This window comes from Vulpes vulpes, unplaced genomic scaffold (assembly GCF_048418805.1).
Source record: "Vulpes vulpes isolate BD-2025 unplaced genomic scaffold, VulVul3 u000000697, whole genome shotgun sequence".
Lineage (NCBI taxonomy): Eukaryota > Metazoa > Chordata > Mammalia > Carnivora > Canidae > Vulpes > Vulpes vulpes.
This window is the reverse complement of record NW_027325814.1, coordinates 232,685-253,886: the sequence shown is the minus strand read 5'-3', so window position 1 is coordinate 253,886 and position 21,202 is coordinate 232,685. Positions and strand designations below refer to the sequence as shown.

At 45.2% G+C, this 21,202-nt stretch overlaps 1 protein-coding gene and 1 long non-coding RNA gene across 5 annotated transcripts; one reads left to right on the top strand and one right to left on the bottom strand.

Annotated features, from left to right (window-relative positions):
* The first annotated feature begins 2 nt into the window (after positions 1-2).
* On the top strand, positions 3-20,794 carry LOC140597518 (uncharacterized). 3 transcript variants are annotated; one of them, XR_011999365.1, is made up of 6 exons: positions 3-140; positions 552-653; positions 1,048-1,097; positions 18,694-18,983; positions 19,182-19,307; positions 20,113-20,794. It is a non-coding gene; the product is annotated as an uncharacterized lncRNA (long non-coding RNA). The 3 variants fall into 3 exon arrangements; XR_011999367.1 differs by lacking the exons at positions 18,694-18,983; positions 19,182-19,307; positions 20,113-20,794 and adding an exon at positions 7,721-7,856; XR_011999366.1 differs by lacking the exons at positions 18,694-18,983; positions 19,182-19,307; positions 20,113-20,794 and adding an exon at positions 1,348-1,483.
* On the bottom strand, positions 1,832-20,088 carry RAB5B (RAB5B, member RAS oncogene family). Of its 2 annotated transcripts, none has more exons than XM_072746298.1 (6): positions 19,906-20,088; positions 7,121-7,383; positions 5,870-6,021; positions 5,478-5,600; positions 4,856-4,949; positions 1,832-4,528 (listed from the first exon to the last, which is right to left on the bottom strand). In XM_072746298.1, exons 2-6 carry the CDS (start codon positions 7,281-7,283, stop codon positions 4,413-4,415), a joined length of 648 nt encoding a protein of 215 aa, XP_072602399.1. In that variant the 5' UTR covers positions 7,284-7,383; positions 19,906-20,088; the 3' UTR covers positions 1,832-4,412. The 2 variants fall into 2 exon arrangements, with proteins under 2 accessions (XP_072602399.1, XP_072602400.1); XM_072746299.1 differs by having other exon boundaries at positions 19,807-19,919.
* Positions 20,795-21,202: the final 408 nt, after the last annotated feature.

Genomic DNA, 21,202 nt, shown 5'->3' with positions numbered 1-21,202 from the left:
CTGAGCCTGGCGGTTATCTTCATCCCCCACTCGACGGGGAATGCGACCCTCACTGTGACGGGGACGAGGACTCCAAAGGTGGGGCTGAAGGTGGGAGGTTTTGAGATGCCCCCGCCCTGCCCCTGCAGCTGAGACACAAGGTGCGTTCCCCGAGGAGGCCTGGAAATCCCGCCGGCTTGCTCCCGGCCGCGAGCTCCGCCTCCACCCTGTTTTTGACAAACGTCTGTGTTGCAACTATATTACAGCCCTTGTTTGTCTTTTGGCGAAAACAAGGTCAAGCGCTCAATTCTCTTACATCCAGCAAGAGGAGAAATGAAGCCTAAATAAGTGGTTCAAAGACTTCGAGATACCTTGGACTTGTCGATTTTCTTCCCAAATCATGGAACCAACAATATAACCATTTTTTTCTTAGTTAAGGCAATTGAAAAAATAATTGGTCATGACGAGAGCAATAACATTGAACAACCCCAAAGTAGGAAGATTATAATCCCTCATTATCTCAGAGAGTCACTAAGAAGATGTTTGCAATTATCCTTTATCCTTTGGTGCAGGACTGAAAATTCATTTTGTCATTGGCCGGCTGTGAACCTGGGGCAAACGTATCCACACTGCTCTCTGGAGCTCAGAAGCTTGAACTACAACCTTACTCAGTGGTAATTTTGGAAGATCATTTCCTCTCCCTTTCTGGTCTCCTAAAATGAACTAGAGCTTTTGCCAGGAATCAAGGAAACTTAAGGGGAAATACTAAGAGACAGAAGGAAAGGGGAACTGACAGGGAAAAGGTGATTTTCGCCTAGAGGTTTTTGGAAAGAGAAAGATTTCCAACTCGGCTGTGTTCAATTAAATCATTCGAAAGCTGTGATGCTCTATCTATCTATCCTTCCAGTCTTGAAAAATCGGCTCACAGCCCAGGGATACAGAGAAATCAGTTAGGGACTTTCTGAAGCCACAGAATAAAACTTCTTCCTAATAACAGTGTGACCTTGTGTGCCCCACACATACTTTACATAATTGACCTTTAAATCTCAACTTTTCTTCATTTTACAGAAGAAGCTGAGGCAGAGAGCAGCTAAATAACTCGATCAAGGCCACAGTTGGTAAGTTGGTAAATGGGACTGCAATGTCAGCTCTGTGTGGCACCAGTCCTCTTTCCTGTGCTTTTGCAACCATACCCAATCTTTCTCTGTATCATTCTCCCCCATCCACCTCTGCTTAGACTGTGATGGACTGAGGGGCTTCAAGTACAGTAGCAAACAAGAGCAGATCTAGGAGAAATCTTCCTGTTGGGGTAGAAGCCACATGATCAATTAAAAACACAAATTTAATGATTTCTTTAACCTTCTTTAGGTCACAGACCCCTCTGAGGTACTAACAAGGCAATGTACCCCTTCCCTGGAGAGATGCATATAAACTTCAGCATAATACTTCAAAGGATTCACAAATACCACCTCTCCCTCCAGTCTCATCAGTTGTCTGCCCAGAGATCCATAGACCCCACACCCCCACCCCTCACCCCGCCAATATATATTCTGTTAAAGAGGCCTACAAAAATAAGCTAGGTCAGATTTGATGAGCTCTCTAGTGGCCTGGGAATAGGAGTTTAATGGCAATAAAGGGAATATTTTCCAAAGTGGGCTATCTCATTATTGAAGAAAAGATTAAAGGGAATAAGGAGATACCCAAGATGTAGGAAAGGGTTTGTTTCTGACTCAATAAAACATTCCAAATTTCTCGTATCAGACAAAATAGCAAAAAAACAAATAAAAATAAAAATAAAGAAAGGAAAAAAGGAAAAAAAAAGAAAAAGAAAGAAAAAAGCAACACTCCAATACACTTTTCTTTTCTTTTTTTTTTTTTTCCTTTTTTACTTACATTAAATACATCGGTAAATCAGCAGTCGCATTCTGTTACCACGATTGTTACGTTGGGAGAGGAAGAAAAGGGGAAAAAGGCAAATGCTTTCTTAGAAGAAAAAAAAGGACACCCCCCCTAAAAAAAACTGATAAGAAAAAAAAAAAAGAAGAAGAAGAGCTGGGAAATAAAAACTAAGATCCCCAAGCCCGAGAGAGCTCAAAGGAAAGCAAAAGAGCTGGTAGGAAATCGAAGGAAGGCAGCAGATAGGCCCAGAAGCTGAGGCCAATCCTGTTCCTAAGGGGGCTGGGGAGGGGAGAAGAAGGCTGGAGAAATGCTTTCCCAGCCCCAAGGCAATGAAACACTTCACTCCTGTTCCATGGGGAAAGATGCAGAGAAAAAAAAAACAAAAACAAAAACAAAACAAAAAAACTTCATTTCTAAGGAATTTAAGAGAGCTATCCTAGTTCTTCCACTTATAAGGATGCACTGGGTGCTTTGTGGGGCTGGTGGGTGCTGGGAAAGGAAGGGGAAAATGTATGTGTGTTTCAGGGCCACGGGAACTAAGGCTGCCCCTGGAAAAGAAAGGGAAATGAGTCCTAAGTGGAAGAACCTAAGCTGGGTCCTTCAGAGTCTCAGCTCCAAGGATCTCTCAGCTGCTCTGGGACAGAAGGCAGTCTGTAAACCAAAGGGCAGAAAGGTTCCAATCCTAGGTCACCGTGACTTTTCCTATCTTACTTCTTCCTCCAATTTTCCCCAAACTCTGGGTTGGAACCAAGAAGGAGTTTAGAGTTCTCTCTTGCCTTGATGGCTTCTCAAAGACATCCTAAAATACCTGATGAGGGATGTGAAGAGTGGCTAGAGATTTAGAAAGGACCATATGTCCTCGGGTAATGTGAGACAGTTGTGATGGACCTTCAGTGCCAGCTGTTGTTTCCTGTCCACAGGAACAGGTGTTACCATATGAGGGAGCCACAAGTAGGCCTCTGTGGGTATTAGCCTCTAGTGGTATGTGGATTAAACCACTGGCTGGGGGTGGGTCTGAGGATAAGGATGGAGGAACTAAACCGAAGGTACTAACAAAGGAGAAAAGATCTAGGGCCTGATGGGAGGTGGAGGACAGAACAGACTGTACAGTGGGAATAAAGATCATATCTATTTACAGGGAAGTAGAAAAGACATGGTAATGGGTAGATCAAATTGAATGTGAACCTTAGGAAAGGAGAGAAAACTCCTCTCTCTTTCCTGACCCCTCTTTACTCCCATACCATGGCCTAGGCTATCCTGAGACCACTCTCCAGTTGCTCAGTTAATTCCCCAGGAAAGGCAAACCTATACTCTTGAGAGCTAGGTTGGCAAGAATATAGGTTAAGAATCAGAGTTGGAGGAAGCAAGCAGTGGAGACTGGGCTTGAGTAGCTGCCACTGGTTCTATTCTCTTAGCCCCTCCCAAAACCTCATATATATACTACCTTGGCTTTCATTTAATTAAAAAGGTGAGAGGGCAGGTAAATCAATCAAAACCCCCATAAAACAAGTATCCCAACTGAACTACCACCAATTAAAGTGCAAACTGCAGGGGAATAGAGTGGCTGGGGCTGAGGCCATCTAAAGGCCAGAGAAAAAAAAATGCATATGTATAAATCAGAGGATGGGTATCAGAAACTGGTCCCTCCTCTAATTAGATCACAGCAGAGCCAAAGATGCAGGCAACCAGTGAAGATTCTTTGGAGGACTCTGGGGTCCAGAGTCTCCCCCACTATGGGGGAGGAGCTACCGAGGCTGGGTGAGGGGGATATTAGGCCTTGGAACAGTTCCAGAGCCATAGGTACATTGTATCTCCACCTCCTCCACCTCTGCCCAGTTTAGCTAACAACAGCTCCTACCTGGTACCCAAGAGCTTGCCTTCCCATTCTCACCTCTACCTGGAAACACCCTCCACAAGGCCAACTCATGGAGGCTGCAGTGTTTTCAAATATGAGAGACTCCAACCAAATAGAAACAAAAAGGAACTGTTTCCTTACTCCCTCCTGCTCTGAGCCTTACTCCCCATCCCCCCCCCCCCCCCCCCCCCCCCCCCACCAAGGGCCCTTAATGTGACTGAACTGGAAACAACCTTCCTCAGTTCCTGGGTTCACCACCTTCTCCATCCTGGGGAGAGGAGGAAAAGGGGATCAAGAACAGGGATTGACCAAAAGCAGAAGGGGAAGGGGCAGGAGACAAAAAATGTTTTCTGAAAAAAATGAGGAGGAGGAGGAGGAAAGATAAGTAGGTCACTGTCTTGCACCTATAATACAAAGTGAAGAAAGTTTGTTTTGGAAGGTAAGTCCTGGGGGATCTGACCCCCAAACCCGAGTAGGGGTAGGAGGCCAGTGGCAACAGCTGCCTGGTGTTGGTTGCTGAAGCGTTAAAAAGTGCCATGACGGAGCTGTCAGGAGGCAGCCCTTGGGAGCCAGGGCTCAGTGTGCTGTTACCGTAGGGGCTGTGTGCTGAGGGGTGGGGATGGAGGTTATTTCTTAGCTCTCGTGCTAGCTCCATAATTGTTTGCTGCTAGCCACCCCCTCAGTTGCTACAACACTGGCTCTTGTTCTGCTGGGACTGCTCATGGAGATCCACACCCCGGCTTCGGCCTGCTGCACCCCCCAGATTCTGGGGTTCACTCTTTGGCAACTTCTTAGCTAGAGATAAAAAAGAGAAGGGAAAAAAAGTATGGTAGATTTTACTCATTCCTCCAAAGGACTATGGGTGGGGTAGAGATAGGGAAAGGGGAAATGTGAGAGATTAAAAGAATGTTGTGAAGAGGGAAAGGTTAACTGTTAACTACATGGAAGATGAGGGGTAAAGCTGCAGCCAAAGGACTGAGGTCGTAATGGAAAGTTAAGATATTTCCATACCTAAAATTTTTACAAGAGGAGACATTCCCCTCTACCTTTATGATTTGGGTTAGTGATCTTATCTAGAGGCACAGGAAAAGGACAGGAGACCCCAGGCTGCTCTAACCTTACCTATAGCCAGGAAGAGATCGTTCACGTTCATAGCTGTCTTGGCTGAAGTCTCCATAAACAATAAGCTGTTGTCATCTGCATACGCCTGGGCCTCCTACAAGGGGTGGATGTATTGGTACTCAGAATGTAGGGTAGGAACAAGGAATTGGGTAGGATTTGGTAGGGTAGGAACAAGGAATGGAAAGGCTCTGAGCCACCTGGCCCTGGACCGATATTTTGGTAACAACTCCCTCAAGCATAACTCATGGTCTAGACAGCTTAATCCAACAAGCAGGAATCTTAATTATGAGGGAGAAGATAAGCTGGTTGGGGGCATTTAGGTTGTGACACTTGAATAGTCCCTTAAGTCAAATTCTACTGCTCCCTCTTTCCTGTTTTCATGTTGGTACCCCCATAGCTGGTATTTCCCTGCCCCTCTGCTCTGAAATTTTCTTCTGTCTCCTCTAAAACGCCCTGGCTATCATTAGGGTCCCAGTGTTGCTGTATTTGACTTGGTGTGGAACTGGGGAATGAGATGATAAATGTCCTCAGATGAGGTTTTCAGAGAGGGCAGGTTGGAGGGGAAAAAAGGTCCCAAGCACAGAAGGAGTGTGTTAGAGAGGGACTCTACGGGCCATCTTACTTCATACTCCACCATGCGCTTATTGGCCAGATCAGCTTTGTTCCCCGCCAGGGCAATAACGATGCTAGGACTGGCCTGTCGCTGTAGTTCCTTTACCCATGTCTTTGCTCGAGCGAAGGTTTCCTAGGAAAACATAAGGAAGAGAAAGGTTAGCCAGAATGACTGCCAATCCAAGCCCATCACCTTCAAAACCTAGTCTCAAAACTCACCTCTCCTAGGCAGCCTTCCCTCACTGAAAGCACCCATGTCTGATAATTTATTACCTCGGTCTTACCAGAACTTAGAAGTATAATTGGTAGTCTTATTTTGCTATTTCAAGAACAAGTTTTCTCTTCCCCACCTAATTTAATTCCTATAAATAATAAGCAAGAGAATCTTCTCAGCCCACTTACCTGATTAGTAATGTCATAAACCACAATGGCAGCTTGGGCACCTCTGTAGTACATGGGGGCCAAGCTATGGTATCGCTCCTGCCCAGCTGTGTCCCAGATCTCAAACTTGACTGTTGTGTCATCTAGACAAACAGACTGGGTGAGGAAGGCCGCTATGGATGAGAGAGTGAGGGGAAGAAATTGTAAGTGGGAGGATCAATGGGAAAATCCCAGCCCCCTTCACAATATCTCCATTCTCAGTCTAAGCGCAGTCACCACCCAGGTCATTGAGCTAAGGAAAAGGTTTCGCATTCTCCTCCTTATGTATAGATAGGCCCTAGAACTAGGGTTAAGATTGCCCTTGACTAAATCCTTCCTGCCAGAAGTTTCTCTATCTAAGGAACGGGCGCACGTAAATTATGAAGGTTAGAGAGAACGGACATGTATACCAGTCATCTTTCTTCTAACCAAAATAGGGGAATACAAGATGATGACAGAAAATAAGCTTCAGGTAAAGGTTACATCAATAAATAGAAGATTTTAAAGCCTGATGGCAGATCACAATATTATCAGTATTATTTGGCTGTTACTTTTTTATATAATCTTCTGCTGGTCAAAAACACACTTCCAAGGTAACTAGTAAAAGCGGGAAAGGAGTAACATGGGAGTTCTCATAAAAGGTCTTTTACTAACTAGCACCCTGTTTTGGGAGTAGAAGGGAGATGGTAGCAAAGGTGGAAAAGGCACATACCTTTTATCTTTTGTATTTAGTTCCAGCCTCTCTTTTACCAGGTATGTACATCAGAATCATCTAAGCTTTTCCAAACGTATAGGTCTCTATCTCCCCCACCCTTACTCTAGTTCCAATGCTAATCAGTAGATCTAGGATAGGGCCTAAGCATGACAGGATGAAAATGTTCCCCAAGTGATTCTGATGTTCATTTCTGATTATGAATCACTGCTCCAAGCCAACCCTGTTCTAGATGACACTCAACTGAACTTCAATTGGATTAAGAGAGAAGTGGGAGGCAGAAGACAAACTGGGCTTTAAAAAATTAAGTGACCTTAGTGTGCCAAGGTCATCCTAATTTTCTTCTAGGAAGCAAGGGGACAAGCATATAACTACTTTTTGGCATTATGGACTTTTTTTTCCCCTGTTTTATAAAGGATTTCCATTCCAAGGAGCTTAAAAAGGCCAGCTACACAGGTCCCTCGATCTCCCTTCAAAAGCCTCACTAATCATTGACCCTCTTCTTTCCCTGAGGTACTCACCTCCAATGGTGCTCTCCTGGTACTCATGGAACTGCCCTTTGACAAAACGTAATACCAGGCTAGACTTCCCCACTGCAGATTCACCCAGCAGGACCAATTTGAACTGGCATATTTTGCTGGCCTGGGGCTGCCCATTGGGCCTGGCTGTGCTTCTGCTAGTCATGGCTAGATTATCAGAATGGGAAAGGGTGGAGGGAGGGGGATGCCACAAAGCGGCAAAGGGGGGAGGGGGGAAGGGGAGGGGGCTTCAGGCTTCAACAGTCCTGCAAGAAAAAAAGTAGGTAAAATTAAACACAGGGACATTGCAGCTGCAATTAATTTTAGAGAAAAGATAAATCTCTTCATTTCTTTGCTCCTATGAGGACTTAGCAATTAAAATCATCCACCATTAAAAGGTTATCCCACTGAGAGGGTCCAAGGCAGCTGACACTCCATGGCAAGAATGGGAAACAATAAAATAAGAATTGCATCTGAAGTGGAGTTTGCCCTACTACATAATCCTCAATTGCCAAGGAAGCTGAAATGGAAAGATGGAAAACTGCTATATGTTTATTTCCCATTAATTCCTCATCAATTTTTTTTTTTTTTAATTCATGATAGACATAGAGAGAGGCAGAGACACCGGAGGAGGGAGAAGCAGGCTCCATGCTGGGAGCCCGACGTGGGACTCGATCCCGGGGACTCCAGGATCACGCCCTGGGCCAAAGGCAGAGGCCAAACCGCTGAGCCACCCAGGGATCCCGGGAGGGACTCTTTAAGCAGACTTTAGCTGAGCCTGGAGCAGGATGTAGGGCTCCATCCTACAACCCATGAGATCATGACCTGAGCCTGAAACCATAATCCAGAAACTCAACCCACTAAGCCACCCAGGTCCCCCAGCACCCCACCACCACAGGTCTTCAAAGAACAGCAAACCAAGAAGTGGGGAGGGGCAGAGGGAGAGAGAGGATCTCAAGCAGACTCCCAACTGAGTAAGTGTGGAATCTGATGCAGGGTTCCATCTCCCAACCCTGAGATCATGACCTGAGCTGAAACCAAGAGTTGGATGCTTAACCAACTGAGCCACCTAGGCACCCCAAACCAAACAACTTTTAGTTGGCCTGAAGAACACCCAGATGCACCCATACATGCCCTAAGTCCCCAGTAGCTCATTAGTATCCTGGTACTGTTCTTCCCCCCACTCCCATCTTTTTTTCTAGCTTTCAAAATGGAAGATTCACTTCAGGGGTATGGGATTAGTCACCCCTCCCTAAGAGCAGAGGGGTAGCTTCTAGTTCCATATCTTTCATCTATAACCAGTCTTCCTGATATTTCTGAATCTCTAACCAGGGTCCATTTGCCAGAAAAGCTGTCCTTTCTCATTTCTGGCCAAAGGTGAGTAGAAAATAGAAAAATAGACCATAGAAGTGCCTGAGTGGCACAGTCAGTTAAGCATCTGCCTTTGGCCTAGGTTATGATCTCAGGGTCCTAGGATTGAGCCCCACATCGGGCTCTCTGCTCAGTGGGGAGCCTGTTTCTCCCTCCCCCTCTGCCTGCTTAAATAATAATTAAAAAAAAAAAAAAAAAAAGACCACAGACAACCAACAGACCACATTTAGCATCAACTCTTTCACTTTGTTCTTGCTACCTCTCCAAGTCTGAAAATCTATTAGAATAAGAATCGGTAGGCCTGGCCTACTCTCAATTTGCAGCTGTCTTCCTGGTGTCGAGGGATTGGATTACCCTCCACATTAATTGGCCCAACAACTGTAGGCCTCCAAATTAGAGGCAAAGAAAGAGCATGTACCTTCTAAACACATGTAGGAGTCTCCAGAGGATGATGTAGGGGTAAGTTTTCTTGTTTTGTTTGTTTGTCTTTTTATTTTATTTTTTTGTTTGTCTTAAAGATTTTATTTTAGAGAGAGATAGCGTGAGTGGGGGTGGGGCAGGCAGAGGAAAAGGGAGAGAGAATCCTAAGCAGACTTTGCCCTGAGTGTGGAGGTAGACATGGGGCTTGATCCCAGGACACTGAGATCATGACCTGAGCTAAAATCAAGAGTCAGACGCTTAACAAACTGAGCCACCCAGGTACCCTGTAGGGATAAGCTTTCCAGCAGGAAACACTTGATGAAAATAAACTGAGCTACCTTCTTTACCTTTCAAGGGGCTTGGAAAGCTGATGGTGAAGGAAGAGCCAGAGAGACGTTGAGACTTTGAAGGTCTAATTATCCAACCCTGAATATAATTTACATTTCATCATTCTGACTCTGAGGGGAAATGAACCACCAAAGGAGTTAGTATGATCAGAGCATGTAAAAACCTCTGTCCAAAACCTCAGCATTGCTTGGGTTGTACTTTGTCCAAATGAATCTTTCCTTTCTCAAAGGTTGATTCTAGTAACAATCTGCAATTCTAGTAAAGCTGGGAGACACAGTGAAGTCCAATTCACTGGGTGTATTTTACAGTTGTGCTACTAGCTTTGAAGCTTTGAGGAAGTTACTAAATCTGTGCATTCATTTCATCTGTAAAATGGGATAATAGCCTTATGAGCTCTTATGAAGTGATAATGATAATATAAATGAATGGAAGTATTTAACAATAAGTACTCAATGAATATTAAGCTACTAATCATTAATGACATGAAGAGAATGTCTGAGCCTTGCTTCCACCTTTACAAAATGGAAAAAAATCCCCACTTCATAGAGTAGCAATGAAAATTAAGGAAAAGATGTGTTTAGCATAGTGTTAAAAAATAAGTTATTTAGTGGCCCTGAGTCACAGAAAAGATCAACTTAATATATTAAAGTATATCTTGGGCAGCCTAGGTGGCTCGGTGGTTTAGTGCTGCCTTTAACCCAGGGCCTAATCCTGGAGACCCGGGATCGAGTCCTGTGTCGGGCTCCCTGCGTGGAGCCTGCTTCTCCCTCTGCCTGTGTCTGCCTCTCTCTCTGTGTGTGTCTCTCATAAATAAATAAATAAATAAATAAATAAATAAATAAATAAATAAATAAATAAAATCTTAAAAAAAAAAAGTATATCTCAATATTTTAACTAATACATTCCTAAAAAGCAGGCTTGATAAGAAGTAGAGAAAAAAGGAAAAACAAGAGTGTAAAGATAAGTTAACAGGGAAATGAGACAAAAGTGAAAATCAGAAAAGTCCCAAAGTAGACTAGATTAAGACAGAGGAGTATAAAAAATTACTCTGATTTTACTGGGTATTTTATATTCCTCAGGACAGTGAGTCCTAAGGATCCAGATATACATAGGCTATTTTGTGGTGAAGTTTTTAGTGATATATGATGAAATGATAAAAATAAAGACGATATTGCAAGTTTTTCATAAAGCTAAATTTATTTTTTTTTTTTTAATTTTTTAAAGCTCCATTGAGTGTGGAGCCCAATGTGGGGCTTAAACCCACAACCCTCATGTTAATACCTGGGTTCAGATCAAGAGTCCCACAATCAACTGACTGAGCCACCCAGGTGCCCCTTAATTTATCCAATTTATTTATTTTTAAAATTTATCCAATTTAAAAGAATATTCTTAATAATAAGCTTTCTAACTTCTTACTTTCTTTGTTTCAATTACATCTCAAAGGTAAATATATATATTATATGGAAAAACCTCTGAGACCCATTGGGGGATTGAGCCCTTTGTTGGGCTCTGAACGCAGTGTGAGCATGCTTGAGATTCTCTCCCTCTACCCTGCCCCCACTCTCTCCCTCTAAAATAAAGAAATCAATCTACAAAACGTTGTAGAACAAAACATATGGTTGGATCCTATTTCTGTAAAACAAAATTCTGCATAGAAAACAGTATAGAAAAAAAAAAACAGTATAGAAGGATACATAACCACCTGTTAACAGTGGTTACCTCTGAAAAAAAAAAGAAAACAGTATAGAAGGATACATAACCACCTGTTAACAGTGGTTACCTCTGAGGAGAGTAGGATTGAGGAGGGTGGTATGTGAAGGACTTGGATTTTTTTCATTCTACACAATTTTTTTTAAAAGAGGAAATATACATTTTTAATTTTTTTGGAAATATATTTAAAAGCTTTTTCTTTTTAAAAAAAATATATATATTATTTATCTACGATAGTCACACACAGAGAGAGAGAGAGGCAGAGACACAGGCAGAGGGAGAAGCAGGCTCCATGCACTGGGAGCCCGGGTCTCCAGGATCACGCCCTGGGCCAAAGGCAGGCACCAAACCGCTGCGCCACCCAGGGATCCCTAAAAGCTTTCTAAATAATTAATGGTTTGAAAAAATAATGGCTTTCTAAATACCCATATATGGGAAAACGAAAACCCTCAAACTTAAATTAGTTGGTCCAGGGATGCCTGGATGGCTGTCAGTTAAGCAGCTGACTTCAGCTCAGGTCATGATCCCAGGGTCCTGGGATGGAGCCTGCAAAGTCGGCTTCTCCATCCTCCTCTGCCCCTCCCCCACTTGTGCTTGCTCTCTTGCTCACTCAAATAAATAAATAAATAAATAAATAAATAAATAAATAAATAAAATAAACAATCAATCAATCTTAAAAAAATTAGTTGGGCCATAAAATCCTAAATTCTGGGAACCAGTACTATAAGAATCAGTTATTTAGGGGCACCTGGGTGGCTCAGTCAGTTGAGCATCTGCCTTCAGCTTAGGTCACTGATCCCAGGATCCTGGAATGGAGCCCCAAATCGGGCTCTCTGTTCAGTGGGGAGCCTGCTTCTCCCTCTGTCTCTGCCTGTCACTCCCCCTAATTGTACTCTTCCACTCTCTCAAATAAATGAAAAACAGTATTTTTAAGATTTATTTATTTATTTGAGAGTGGGCATGCATGGGAGCAGGGGGGAAGAGCAGAATGAGAATCTCAAGCAAACTTCCTTCCCACTGAGTGTGGAGCCCAACACAGACGACACTGAGATCATGACCTGAGCTGAAATCAAGAGTCAGATGCTTGGGCAGCACCGGTGGCGCAGCGGTTTGGCGCCCCCTGCAGCCTGGGGTGTGATCCTGGAGACCCGGGATCGAGTCCCACATTGGACTCCCTGCATGGAGCCTGCTTCTCCCTCTGCCTGTGTCTCTGCCTCTCTCTCTCTCTGTCTATGAATAAATAAATAAAATCTTAAAGAAAAAAGACCTTGTCTTAAAAAAAAAAAAAAAAGAGTCAGATGCTTGACTGAGCTACCCAGGCGCCCCTTAATTAGGTTCTTAACCACTAGTCACAGTTCTTTAGCTCTTCATTCTCAAACTGTGAGTTGTAAACCAACAGTGACTTTGAAATCACTTGGTGGATCATGATCAGCATATTTGAAATAAAAAAAAAAATAAAAAATAAACGTTTTGCAAAGAATAAGAATCATCTTGTGTAAATGTTTCACTTAATGTACACACAGTGACTTATACTGTTTTGTTACGAGTTATGTTAAAAACAAAAAAAAGTTTAAAAAACTGCTTTAGAGAGGCCTAGACAATGAAAGATGGGTTAATAAGGATGAGAGGAAGTCTAGGCCAGCCAGCCTATAGCCTATGGTTACTATTATAGCACTTCTAGATGAAATTAAGCTGAGGGCTGAATATAGCTCTCCAGGGGTCAGAGGATTCTTCAACCCTGCTACTAAAGTTATGATGCAATTATAAACATGGGAAGCCAAACCAGACAGGGGCACTCCCGTGTGGTGTTGGTACAGGCTTTGGAATCAAGCAAAGTTGAGTTTTATTCTCTGCTTTGCCAGCTGTAACTCACTGTGATCTTAGGCTACTCACTCCCTTTGCGCCTTTCTGAGCCTTAGCTACATTATTATGAGGATCTGTGGGGAGTGAGGGGAGAAGGAAAAAGTAGTAGAGAGCAGGATTTTAATTCAATTCCAAAGTTCTGGATATACTTAAGAAATCTTTCTGTTAGAGTTTCTCAGAATCTGTGAGGAATTATTTTTAAAAGCATATTTATGTTGCACTTCATATACATTGCTTCATAACAAAAGATAGGCCTGATATCATAACTCTACACTATAGAAAACAGATGACACTACTAGAAAAAAAGCTAGATGATAAGCTGATCAAGTTTCCTTTAGGTGACATACATATGCTATACTCTTAAGATACAACAGGAAAAGTTACTAGATACTTTGACTTATTGGCTCACTTTTTTTTTTTTTTTAAGTAAGCTCTATCAAGGTAGGGCTTGAACTTAAAACCCTGAGATCGACTCACATGCTCTACCCACTGAACAGCCAGGTGCCCCAATTTTTTGTTCACATTTTCATCTATTTCAAAGTGTGTGATGCAAGGGGCAGAACATGAAGCCTCATTGTTACTATTCTACAATAAGAAAATATGGGAGTTAAAATGGACTGAATTCTCACAGGCAGACACATGGCTCTAGGCCTGGGAAAACAGTAGGGAGTAGGGGAAATGTGGAGATAGAAAAAAGTCACAGACACATTCAGCAAAACCCTTGGATTGTCACAGATTAGGAACTACTGGGTTGGAAAAAACTACCTCCTACCCCAATGTGTCACCTCAATAATATGTCTTACCTTCCCTGTTCGCAATAATTGCTGGGCTGCCCATCACTGTGCCTTGATCTTTATTTATTTTTTTTTTTAAGATTTTTTATTTAGGGATCCCTGGGTGGCGCAGTGGTTTAGCACCTGCCTTTGGCCCAGGGCGCGATCCTGGAGACCCGGGATCGAATCCCACGTCGGGCTCCCGGTGCATGGGGCCTGCTTCTCCCTCTGCCTGTGTCTCTGCCTCTCTCTCTCTCTCTCTCTGTGTGACTATCATAAATAAATAAATAATTAAAAAAAAAAAAAAAAAAAGGGATCCCTGGGTGGCGCAGCGGTTTGGCGCCTGCCTTTGGCCCAGGGCGCGATCCTGGAGACCCGGGATCGAATCCCATGTCGGGCTCCCGGTGCATGGAGCCTGCTTCTCCCTCTGCCTGTGTCTCTGCCTCTCTCTCTCTGTGACTATCACAAATAAATAAAAATTAAAAAAAAAAAAAAAAGATTTTTTATTTATTTATTAGAGACAGAGAGAGAGGGGCAGACACAGGCAGAGGGAGAAGCAGGCTCCATGCAGGGAGCCCGACGTGGGACTTGATCCCGGGTCTCCAGGATCATGCCCTGGGCTGAAGGCGGCGCTAAACCGCTAAGCTACCGGGGCTGCCGTGTGCCTTGATCTTTAATACCAACATGTATATAAGGGTACCATTTTTTTTATGCAATAGCTAGACTCTCTTTTGATCTTTTGATCAGGGGCACAGAAGTGGAATAATATACATAAAACTCAAATAGTTTTAGTTGGGTTTTTTGTTTTTATTTTTTTGCTAAGAGTTGACAATAGGCAAAACGATCCACTCAAAGACAAAAAATAGGGATGCCTGGGTGGCTCAGTGGTTGAGCATTGGTCTTCGGCTCAGGTCATGATCCCAGGGTCCTGGGACTGAGTCCCACATTGGGCTCCCTGCAGGGAGCCTGCTTCTCCCTCTGTCTGGTCTCTGCCTTTCTGTGTGTCTCTCTCATGAATAAATAAAGAAATCTTAAAAAAAAAAAAAAAGACAAAAAATAAACCACAGCCGAGCCAAATGGTGTGATGATTACCTTCAAACCTGATGCAAAAAAAGGGAGGACAAGGAAGTTATTCTTCCCTTCAACCCTTTCAGTTTGGAAGAGGAAGTGCAGCTCCACAAAAAATTGTTTATCAAATGACCATTAACTAGGGAGGATTGAGGGTTGACCATAGCACTAGCCCCCCCCCCCCCCCCCCCCCCCCCCCCCCCCCCCCCCCCCGCTAGCATGCTGCCCAGCAGCTCAGGAAAGTATGAATAGGAAAGGTTTCTTAGGGGGGATCCCTGGGTGGCGCAGCGGTTTGGCGCCTGCCTTTGGCCCAGGGCGCGATCCTGGAGACCCGGGATCGAATCCCACGTCGGGCTCCCGGTGCATGGAGCCTGCTTCTCCCTCTGCCTGTGTCTCTGCCCCCCTCTCTCTCTCTCCGTGACTATAATTAATAAATAATAAATAAATAAATAAATAAATAAATAAATAGGAAAGGTTTCTTAGCTTGCTGGTCCCAGCTAGAGCATGACTATTCTTCAGGCCCCTTCTACTTAGTATCTTTGAATCTCTATGCCAACCACATTATGAAGCCTTTAGAAGTCTATTACCTATTAACAGAGACTAACTTCCAGATATATAGCCACTGGAATATAGCTCACACCCAAATGCCAGCCTCATAAGGTCAGTTTCCCAGATAAGAGATGGTCTTGGTCTAGTCCAGTCTCTGTATTTTACAGAGAAGGAAACTGAGGCACATAATATTAATCAACTTGCCAGGTATTACCATATATACAGCTATTATAAATAATATTAATCAACCAGCCAGGTGTTCTCATACAGACAGCTAAATCTCCTTTTAGCAAGTACTCCTAGTCATATACTCTTGCTAATAATATACCACTATACCTCTTAAGCAGGAAATGCTAACTCAGAATTGAACTCTGAAGAGGGCACCAGGACAGGAACAAGTTTAGAGTGGACAGTTTCTACCTCTATTCAGTTTAGATAAGTACTTCTTTTGGGACTATAAACAAGGTAGCTAGACCCAGGCCTTCCCTAAGAACTGGAATCCAGTTCCATATTCTTCTAACAGAAGAACTTGCTCATTACTGGGCCTCTCTCGTGTCTTGACCAAACCTTGCCAAGATGGCTGAAATGGAAATAATTTCATGGAAGATGATAGGGAAAGAGTGGTAACTTTTACAGGGGTCTGTGGACCTTGGGACTAGCCTAAGAGATTTACTGATTAGGGAAGACAGGGCAAAAGCCAGTAAATACCTTCAACTCTCAATTTCATTTAGACCTCAAATTACTAAAATCTTGAACTGAGAGTTCTACTACTTGGTTCAGGTCTTTCATTATGTTGATCCAATATTAACTAATGAGTCACAGTCTTAAATGAAGTCCTTCCACTTCTCCCCACTCTCTCCCTTATATTTCCCCAAGAGGTAAAAAGCATGCTTATCTCTTATCAGCATGGTAGTACAAACTTTTTATTATTGACCTAGAAAGGATTGGAATGCCCTTCCTCACTAACTACCCTCTCACCCCAGCAGAATTCATCACTGCTTCCCCTGGGGTCCCACAGTATTAAGATAGTATTTCTATCACAGCATTTATTACATTATATGTCTGTTCTGCTGAACTATGAACTTCTCAAAAAGTGTGACTATTTTTTATGTTATTTTGACTCTCCAGAGCACAACACAATGCCTGGTCCCTAGGAGGTACTCATTAAATGCTCCCTAAGTTAATTAAGGCTAAAGCAGTTCTGCTTCCCTCCATCTATCCTTCCCTTTTTGTGTCAACTGGATAGCTTATTTAGTTCCATTTGGGAATGTTTTTAATTGTCCCCAGAAAACCAATTCTCTCTCCTTGGCCTGTGATCTCCCTTGGATGGAGGGCCCCCTTGGGACCCAGCCCACAAAGTACTGTTGCAACTCACACGGGCTAACTGCTTTTCCTGTCACCCGTTACTATGCTCAGATGGCCTAATCACACCCAATATGCGGCCCTCCCACCCTAACACTGAAGTAACTGTAGCTTAAAACAAAGTTCCCTGAGTTTACAGTTAATGTTAATTGCTCAAAAACTTTGGGTCATTATCTCTATTAATTCCTGAACTTGAGAAACACGAGTTAAAAAAAACCCCAAACCATTAGAGCTAGAGGACATTCTGAAAAGGTAGCCACTGCCCCTAAACCACAGCCACAACCTGGCCCAGAAATCTGCATACACTTTGCTCACCTAGTTGGCTCCTTACTCAGCTCAGTTACTGTTCAATGACTAAATCTTTCCTAAAACACTCTTGGGAAGTGGGAGTGTATTGTGTGGGGTTTTAACGTATCCCTCCTAGAGGGCTGTTGCATTTCCTTATTTTAAGTTTATTGTCTAACATTTCAGTTACTTTCCAATCTGAAATGCTGTAGGATTAGGGAGCAGCCTATATACTTGCTTCTCCTGCCCTATGCCTCCTCAGAAGTCAAATTCGTATCAGTGCATACAAAACAAGCAAACCATAGAAAAGCAATCCTTGCTCTTGGGCAAACTAAGAGTTAGAAGGTATGACTTGTAATGAACTGTGACTTGAAGAACAATGGGAAAGCTCTCTTCTCCAAATATAGTTTGTAACTCTAGATCTGTGTTAGATTGTTTCTTGAAGGTAGACTCTGATTAAGAGGAAGGTGGAGGGGCACCTGGGTGGCTCAGTAGGTTAAAAGTCTGACTCTTGATCTTGGCTCAGGTCTTGATCTCAAGGTTGTGAGTTCAAACTTTACTGGGCATGGAGCCTACTTAAAAAAAAAAAAAAAAAAGGAAGGAAGCTGGAAAAAACAAAAACAAATGTATAGAAGAAAGAGACAGGTATACCACCAGGATGTAGAATATGGATGGCAAAGCCTACAGAGAGGTTGATATGTGCACACACACACAATTTTCTCTAGGGCTTATTTCGCAGAAGGAAATTTCGCAGAATAAAAATTCCTTGGGGTACATGATCCAAGTTTCTGAAGGCACTGTACAAAGGCTGGGCACACTAGAGGCTTCTAAGCCAGTAAGGACAAATTCAATTAATAAGGTGGTAGAATGAAATGTCTCAACTGTCCAGAGGTTTAGAGGAACACAATTTCAAATCCAGAGAAACTTGAAACCTTCTCACATCACTACAGAAAGACAGATACAGAGGCCTCATAGGAGAATCATCATCTTCTTTTAGGTTAATGAAAGGACAGTCATATAATCTGAACATGCAAGACCATGAACCAGAAGGTAGAGGTCTCAAATTCCTCACTTTAGCAGAGATGCCAGTAATTCTCCCAAACAAATAATTCATCTAATGTTTCTTTCCTGCCCATAAAAGAGAAAAAAGTATTGGCCATCTATTTGGGCATTTCCTAAAATGCCCAATGCGAAGGGGGGGGGGGTAGGGGTAGGGGTGGTGGTGGTGGTGGCAGCACTCTGTGTGGTTTTAAGAAGGTGCGGGAAAATCCAGAGTATACCTCTCTGCTTGTCTGATTTTGATATAAGACAAAATGTGCTGTGAAATGACAACAATAAATAACAGAGTATCATTCCAGAAGGGAAAACTGGACAGAATGAGACTAGAGTTTGGTGGGAAGGTGAAAACAGAATTGCCTTTGGCGGCACATCCCTCAAAGAAAAGTGAGACTAGTCTGATCTGCTGTATCTCTGACCTTCCTGGATGAAATAAAATGAGTGAGGTATGTGTGGGAAGATATATACTTCTCACGCTTCTGCACAGCCTGAATATTTAAAAATATGTACTCATTACTTTTATAATTAAGAAGAAATGTAGTTATAAAACACATTTGAATGAAAGGGAAAAAGAAGGAAGTATAATAAGGGAAAATCCAATCAACTCTAATCTATGGGGGACTAAGGAGGTCAGCTGACCATTAAAAATATGGGGGTGTCCCCCCCCCCCCCCCCCCCGGGCCTTAGTAATCCATCTTCTTTTTCTCTACTTATCTCCTTCCTCAAATGCCTCACTGTTCAGGCATTTGACCCAACTTTCTAATTGCACAGAAACCTGGGCTCCTGAAGAAGCAGACAAAGAACAGAGGTGATGCCAACCTTCTGGAATGGAATTTCTCACTCTTCCTCAAATCTCTTCCTCAGTGATATCACCTCCTATTTCCAGCTTGGTTCCACCTAACCATTACCTGCCTGGGAAATACCCACGTCTAAGTCCCACAAAAGTTTCACCAAGTATGGTCAGAAGATCTCCTGGTTGCTGGGGATCTCTAAGCCCCTTTCAAGTGTGGAAAATAAAGTCCCTGATCCCCTCAGAGATGCAGCATCCACCAAAGACGAGAGTAAGTGAGAAAGAAAGAGGCACCCCCGCCCCCTCCAGCTTCTGGGCTCTTCCTCAGGGCTGCACCCTCACCCAGCTGAGGCTGGTAACGAGACACGGACTCACCCCACACGCGTTAGGGCCAAGGGAGCGTGGAGGGGCTGAGTTTGTAACGGCTAACAGCCGCACGCACAAAATCTTTAACTTTTGTTTTCCTTAGCTACCCCGGGAGTACCCCAAAACTTCGGGTCACATCTCAATCCTAGGAGGAACAAGGAGCGGGTCCGGGTCCCCCCAAGACCCAGATCCGCCGGCCCACCCCGAGCATTCCCAGGAGCTCCCGCAGGTGAGCCCGGGCCCTGCCGCCACTTCTGCAACTCCCTCGGCTCCTAGGCTAGTGAGGCTTCCCTCTTTGGCCTCGCTTCTCCCTCAGCGCACCCAGATCCCCTCGGCTCAACTCGGGGGCACCCTAGTTCTTCTCATAACAACCCCTTTCCCTGAAGAGGATGCCCCTTCCCCGACTAGGAAGCCTGCTAAGTAAGGCCCTTCCCGGTAGACACTGCGGGAGCCCCGGCTCCCCTCGCCGCCCGGGCGTCGGCGCTGACCCTTCCTCACCTCCCGGCAAACGGGCTTACCTCCCCCGAGGCCCGGCCCTCTGCCCCGGCTCCTCCCTCGGCGCCGCTGCGTGCGGCCTGCCCTGCGCTCCCACAGCCCGGCCCCGGCCCGCCCGGCCGCCTCCCGGCCCCGCCAACGCCGGGCTCCCAGCCGGCCCGGCCCCCTCCTCAGCGCCCCCAATAGGCCTGCGGGCCGGGGCCCCTGCTCCCCTCTCCCGGGGCCGCTCTGACCCCTCGCTGAGGCCCGGCCCCGCGTCGGCTCGCAGGCCGGGGCGCTCTCCTCTCCCGAGCGTCTCCGCCCCTGCCCCGTGGGCGCCAGCAGCCCGGTACCTGGGGCTCCGTCTCCCCCGCCGGGCCCAAGCCTGTGTCGAACAGACAAACAGCTGCAGCTCAACCAAACCTCCTGCCCCTCCTCCTCCTCCTCGTCCCGGGGTGGGGGCCCCAGCCAGTAGCACGATTCGTGCCAGTAGCACGATTACCCGCCTACCAGCGGGGGTGGGACATGCGCGCACTAATCCGCCAATCCTCTGGAGGAAGGCGGGCCTCTTCCGGCGCTGCCACCAATGAGGACGAGCGACGGACTGGACAGGCGGGGCCCCGGGCCAGTACGGAGACGGAGACGTTGAAGATGGACGAGGTGAGGAGCCACTAAAGAGCGAGCTCTGAGACAGGGGGCGGTGCACTGATGACAGGCGGACACGCCAACCAATAGCGTCTCGACACCCTCATGACCCCGCCTTCTGACTCATAAACATCTAATCAGGTGAGTGGCGGAGGCGGGTCAAAGGGAAGCTTTAACCAGTACTGGGAAGATTCGGAACCGGAATGGCAGGCAAGGCGGGGTGGAAAGAAGCCTCGGGGAGGCTGCCGCTGACCTCCGCCTCTCCCCCGGACTTGGCGGGGGCTGACCCTGGCACCCCGCCCTCTGTGACAAATTGGCGGCGTCCGGAGACACCTCTCACCTAAGGACTCGGAGCCTGGGAGTTTAGGTGGCACTCGCGTCGCCGCGGCTTCCTTTGTGTGGGGCCCCGGATGACGGGCATTGGGGGCGGGGGGGCCGCGCCCGCGGCCTGAGGCGTCTTCTGGTGGGGTTGAGACGGAGGCAACGCCAAGAAGTGGCAGCTCGGGGAGACTTTAGCCCCCTCCATAATGATGTTTCATAGGCACAACTGATGTGTTCCGAGTCGTATGTAAATGTGATTAAAGTCTCTTTAGAAAACTGTGATGTGCAACAAAAAAGGGAAAAGGATGAGCTTACCGGGGAATTCGGTGTCAACCACACTGCTGCTCTTAAGTCCCTCCCAAGTCTCTGCAATTCTGGAACTGCCACCTTGTGTGTATATGTGCGCGCGCGTATCTGCGCGTGTGCAGATGATTCAGGTTTGTGGGGCAAGTGAAGTAGGCTTCCGTTTCCCCAACAGTAAAATGAAGGCAACAATTCCCATTTCGCCCATGCCTGGCACTATCCCAACTGCATAACAGAGGCCCAAGTGGGGTGAGGTGGGTCGCCACGCAGAGTGATTAGGAAAACTGATTAGGAAAACGGGAGCTCTGAAAGCAACTATCACATATACATATTCATATCCTCTCACATCATTCAGGAAATACATAAGTAAAAGAGGAAAGA

Bases quoted from the DNA above. Each gene is read 5' to 3' on its own strand.
- RAB5B (XM_072746298.1), bottom strand. From the start codon at position 7,283: ATGACTAGCAGAAGCACAGCCAGGCCCAATGGGCAGCCCCAGGCCAGC. The intron at 4,950-5,477 runs GTAAGATGGCCC...CACCCCTTGTAG, and splicing joins AGCGCATGGTGGAGTATGAA to GAGGCCCAGGCGTATGCAGA. The intron at 4,529-4,855 runs GTAAGGTTAGAG...TTTTATCTCTAG, and splicing joins CGATCTCTTCCTGGCTATAG to CTAAGAAGTTGCCAAAGAGT.